Source organism: Nanorana parkeri, unplaced genomic scaffold (genome assembly GCF_000935625.1).
Source record: "Nanorana parkeri isolate BGI_ZX_2015 unplaced genomic scaffold, ASM93562v1 scaffold1901, whole genome shotgun sequence".
NCBI classification, from domain to species: domain Eukaryota; kingdom Metazoa; phylum Chordata; class Amphibia; order Anura; family Dicroglossidae; genus Nanorana; species Nanorana parkeri.
In genome coordinates this window covers 261239-266070 of record NW_017308169.1, presented here as the reverse complement: position 1 = coordinate 266070, position 4832 = coordinate 261239, and the positions used below count along the sequence as shown (strand labels likewise).

The following is a 4832-nucleotide window of genomic DNA, read 5'->3' as shown; positions in this document are numbered from 1 at the left end:
AAAAATTTTTTTTTTTTTTTTCCCCCCCCCCCCCCCCACTTTAGTTATCACACAGGAGCCAACAAGCCCATGTGATAACATTCGGAGGTGACAGGTTCTCTTTATGGAACCTGTCACCTCCAATACAGGAGCATGATCTAGCCTGATCCCTGTGACAGCTGAGATGGGAAGGCTGTAAGTGCAGCTCTCCTGTCTCAGTGTTCACACGGAGCAGAGAACAGACGTTCTCTGCTCCCTATCCTGAACTAAAACCACAGCAGGCGGTGACAGACAGTGGGCGGTGACAGACGGTAGCCTGGGAGAATTGCAGCAGGTGGGAAGAGAGGCGGTATTCGGGGAGGGGGAGTGACAATCAGGCTGCTAACAATGATCTTAAGCGCCAGTACAGTCACTCAAGATCACCTGTACAAAATGGCTCACCCTCTACATTTAGCTCTGCCGACCGACCGAAGCAGGGCTAAATGTAGAAGAAACTACCGCCCAGCGCCTGGAAATGCATTTCCCTGGAGATAGGAATTCCGGGTGCCTGCAACGAGCATTTAACCCTTGCAGGGAATGGGGAAGGTGTATATACCTGTAGCTGGGTCTCTTCAGATCTGGATAAACAATAGCAAAGCTGAAATGCGTGCCCTTCTTCCGGGCCTCCGGGTAAACTTCTTTTACTAAACTGGTTAACTCTTTCAAAGTGGCATCCATCCTATTGAGAGCAAAGAAAAGAAAATGTCATCTTACAAGACACTTTTAGGTCACAACTGCTGTGAGTCCCCGCGTCTAACATAAATTTTGTGATCATTAGGGAAGAACATGTTCCCTTCTACAGTAATTATATTGTTGCATGCTCAGCAGCAGGATCACACATGCATGGCTGGCCGCCATTTTACACATGATCCAAAAGTCAAACACATGAAGATGGGCACTTGATGGCAGGCATTCCTGGTCTATAGTTACTTTAGGCATGTCTAGGCCAGGCCACGTCACGTTTAATTTAAAAACACAGAAAATATGTATTTTAATGGAAATGTTTAAAGAGAACTTGTGGCCAGACTATGCACATAAAAAATATTTACATATTCTGAAGTGGAGATATCAGTTTAAAGAGGCCTAAAGGATAACTGGACTTTTCCTTTAAAACAAGCCCTCATTCACCTCTGTAGCTATAGGTATTGTGGAGAAATTCATCTTCAGAACTCAGAGCACCGAAATCCTAGCTTCCTTGCCCTTTACTTCCCATAAAGAGCAGAATTTGGGGAACCCTGGCAATGTAAATAAACACTATGTGCGTCTATGGTGCAAGAAACGTAACAAAACCTTGTCACAGTATATGCATTTAGAGAGGTCGGTGATGGTTTGTTTTACCCATATCCATAAATGAAAACAAAGACACCTTTAGAAATGTTTAGTAATGACAACCTTCCAACACATACTTCTTTTTATTCTTTGCATACCTTATTATCCCCTCGCCATTCTTCTCACAGTGGCAATTTTTAGTAAGCCCAGATGAATACATCTCCCTTTACTTCCTGGAACTCTGACACATGTGACTAGGACTAAGAAATCACCCGCGACCGGAAGTGACGACATGCGCCCCAAGACGAGGCTTGGAACACACCGGAAGTGCCTCTCAGTCCACTGCCCGCTCGATTCACCGCTCCAGCATGCCGGACACCGCTACAGAACCCCACTACCAGCTCCCCTACATCAAGCAGGGGGAAGCAGGACAGGGCCACCGGCCTGGGGGCCTCAGGAGTGGATCCTTTAAGGGAAGAAAGGAACCAGATCCTGGCCTTTCAAACAACATAGGGAAAAACACCCCTCCGCTCTACAGCAAGGCCAGAAGGGAGGGAAAACACCTTCAACAGCAGAGCCGCACAGAGGGGGATCCGTGACCTCAAGGCCAACCGGTCAGGAAGAAAAAGAACAAACGTGACGTGGTCCTGGACGGTAGGAAACACAATCTAAACTGAGGTACGAGGGGAAGGGGAGGGGCTTTTAACTGTTTTGCTAATTATGTTTCCTGTAGAAGGTGGAACCAATCATCTCTCTCAGGTTGCTGTCCTGGAAGATGATTGGGGAAATGCCTTTCCCTGAGATCTCATAAGATTGCAGATGAGATTTCCCAGCAATACTCTGCTGATGTAACCTTCCCATGATGCATTGCGTGGGCACTCACATCATTTGTGCAAAACAGAGAACCAGGAAGTTTAAAAAAAACAGTAATTGTAAAATAAACTAAAAAAAGTGGGGGAAAAATATTTTTTTGTTTCAGCGTGACAAATTCTGGTGTGGGAGGTGCATTGCCGTGCCATTCATTTGAATGGCACCTTAAACACGCCTACTGCCTGCAGTATGATCGCTCGCACAGAACCGCACAGTACCACAATGCAGTGTGTTCCAGTGTGGTGCAATTGCAAACATTGTGCATGCAGTTTTCTTCTGAAGTAATCTTTATGTTTGTAGCACTGCATTTGTGTATTTTACATTAAGGATGGTATTTATTTATTTTTTTAATCAGATTTATCGAAAAAATAAATCAGCCAACTAAATCGATTGAAAATAATCATTAGTTGCATCCCTAGTCTGTAGTCCGGGCACAGGTGCACATGAAGCTCAGGATACAAAAGCAGCCAGCAAACATACTGAAGTAAAACAGGATAACATGCTCCTACCATGTATAGATCTGCAGTTCACTGGACGGGACATTTCCTCTTGAGAACTCATCCGGCCTGTGATGTCTCCCAATGTTTGTAGTGAACACTCTGAGAAGTAGGGGACACGTCTGGAATGGAGGTAATGCATCAGTGATAGTTGTGTCTCAATACAAAGATTAACATACACATCGCGGGGACAACATTGCTCTGCTTTAAAGCGCACGTCAAGGCAAAATAAAAACCACACTACCTCTCTGCAATACATGACACAAGTCACAAGTACAGAATAATACCTGCTGGTCCTCCAGAAGTGTACATAGCCCCCTACCTCTTGTTGTAGGGCTTGTGGCCTGAGTGGTGTCAACCCTCCCAACTGTCTTGTTAAACTACTCAACCCCTCCCACCCACAGATCTGTCCACAATAAAGTCTAATCATCCCATAGTCCAAAATAAGGATGAGGTATACCACCAAAAGAAAGCTCTATCTGTCCCCAAAAAAGGGTATAAAATTCATTTCAGTACAGCGCTGCATGACGGAATAAATGTCAGTTAAAGTACCGCAGCGCTGAATACTGAAAAATGGCCTGGATGGGAAGGGGGTTTAACACCGCGGATGTCAACTGGTTAAGATAACAAAAGACGTGTGTAGAGGAGATAGGACAACTCAAGAGTTTGACAAGACCTGAGTGTACTTTGCACTTAAAGCTATAAAATAGAATGTTTAAAGATGAACTCCAGCAAAAAAATGTATATATACTTACACTGTGTCTAGCTTGGCACAATGAAAGTCCTTGGCTCCCTAGGGATTGTCAGGTATATAGTAGTGGGGAGGGACACACAAATGAATATGAAATTCAGGAGCCAGTCTGTCCAATCCAGGAGACAATACATTTTTAAGAGTCAGCTCCATTGACACCAACTGGGATTTTTAATGATCACTGGCAACCTGGCTCCTGGTATTTGTCCAGACCTTATGTAGTAGCCACAGTTACTACATTATCTTCCATGTCATGCACTGAGCCACTTCCCCTTTACACCTTTATGAAGACACAGCAGGTCACTTGTTTAGCAGAGGCCATTCATGCCCTGGGTACATGCCCACCCAAAAAACTGCCTGCAATCTGTAACATGGGGGGGGGGGGTTGTGTTAAAACGATGAAAAATCTTATATTGCAGTGAAGGTTAGAGGCAGATCAATACAATGGCTTTCATGTTCTTTGCTGCAATGAACAGCTGCCTACAGCCGCTGCATAGATCCCCCCAGAAGTGTCACCACGACCAGCCACATGTTGGATCGCCTGATGAACCGCCATGGTGCAGCATTTCCATCCACGACCACTTCATGTGCCCAGCACACTGAGCCTGAGTTTACATACATGTTATTCCCGCCCGGGTGGATCGGGACGGCCCTCTGGGTGTGACCCTAGCCCAGTGGCACCGGGGAGTCCCCCTCCTCACCTTCTCCCGGTCTATCGGCTTCTCCGGTTCTTTCTTAATCTCCTCCTGCGTCACCCGGGACTCCACGGCCATCTTCTCCAGTTTCTAAACTGCACGGGGAACAACCGACCAGAGAATTGTCCTCACCAACTACTTCCGGCGGCTTCTCTCTACGTCCTCACGCTGCGCGCCTTCTTAGGGCTACGCTGTAGTCTGACCACGTGGTACGCGCTGCGACGTGATGTAACGTTACGTAAGTCGGTTTGTTGAGGGCCAGTGCGCATGTGTAGAGCTAGGAGGTGCTATGGTGATAGACATAGCCGTGCAGTAGGCTCTCCTATGACAACCTTAGTCACTGGAAATGCCACGAGACAGACGTTGTCTTATTATTCTCATCCATTGGCGGCGTTTCTGATGTATCCACCTAAAAACACTTTTAATGTTCTTATGCTTGTCAATTTACTTGTAAGAGACTCAGCCATTCTGACCGTTTAATAAGAGAACCTGTCACTAAGGGCCAATTCAACCCAAGGCAGGACAAGGCAATCTACTTGTGCCAGATGGGCTTGGGCTTCGCAGCACTGCATTGTGATGGGAACATGGTGGTGTGCAGTGGCAGACTGTACTTTTCTCAGCGCAGCATGATGTGACTCGGAACAACCGCCTTGCACCCCACTGCCTGTAAAACTGAATGAAACATCACTTGTGGCATTTCAATAAAGTTCTACAAAAAAAAGTACACAGTGG

The 4832-nt window shown here is 46.1% G+C and overlaps 1 protein-coding gene across 1 annotated transcript in view; it reads right to left on the bottom strand.

Moving 5' to 3' along the window:
* The window catches only part of SAP18 (Sin3A associated protein 18), a 6492-nt gene extending 2207 nt beyond the window's left edge, over positions 1-4285 (bottom strand). The window contains exons 1-3 of the mRNA XM_018572011.1: positions 4107-4285; positions 2667-2776; positions 575-697 (exon numbers count right to left, since the gene is read on the bottom strand). Of these exons, the coding sequence (XP_018427513.1) occupies positions 575-697; positions 2667-2776; positions 4107-4178 (305 nt within the window). The 5' untranslated portion in view covers positions 4179-4285. The remainder of the gene's footprint in view (positions 1-574; positions 698-2666; positions 2777-4106) is intronic.
* Between the last annotated feature and the right edge of the window lie 547 nt (positions 4286-4832).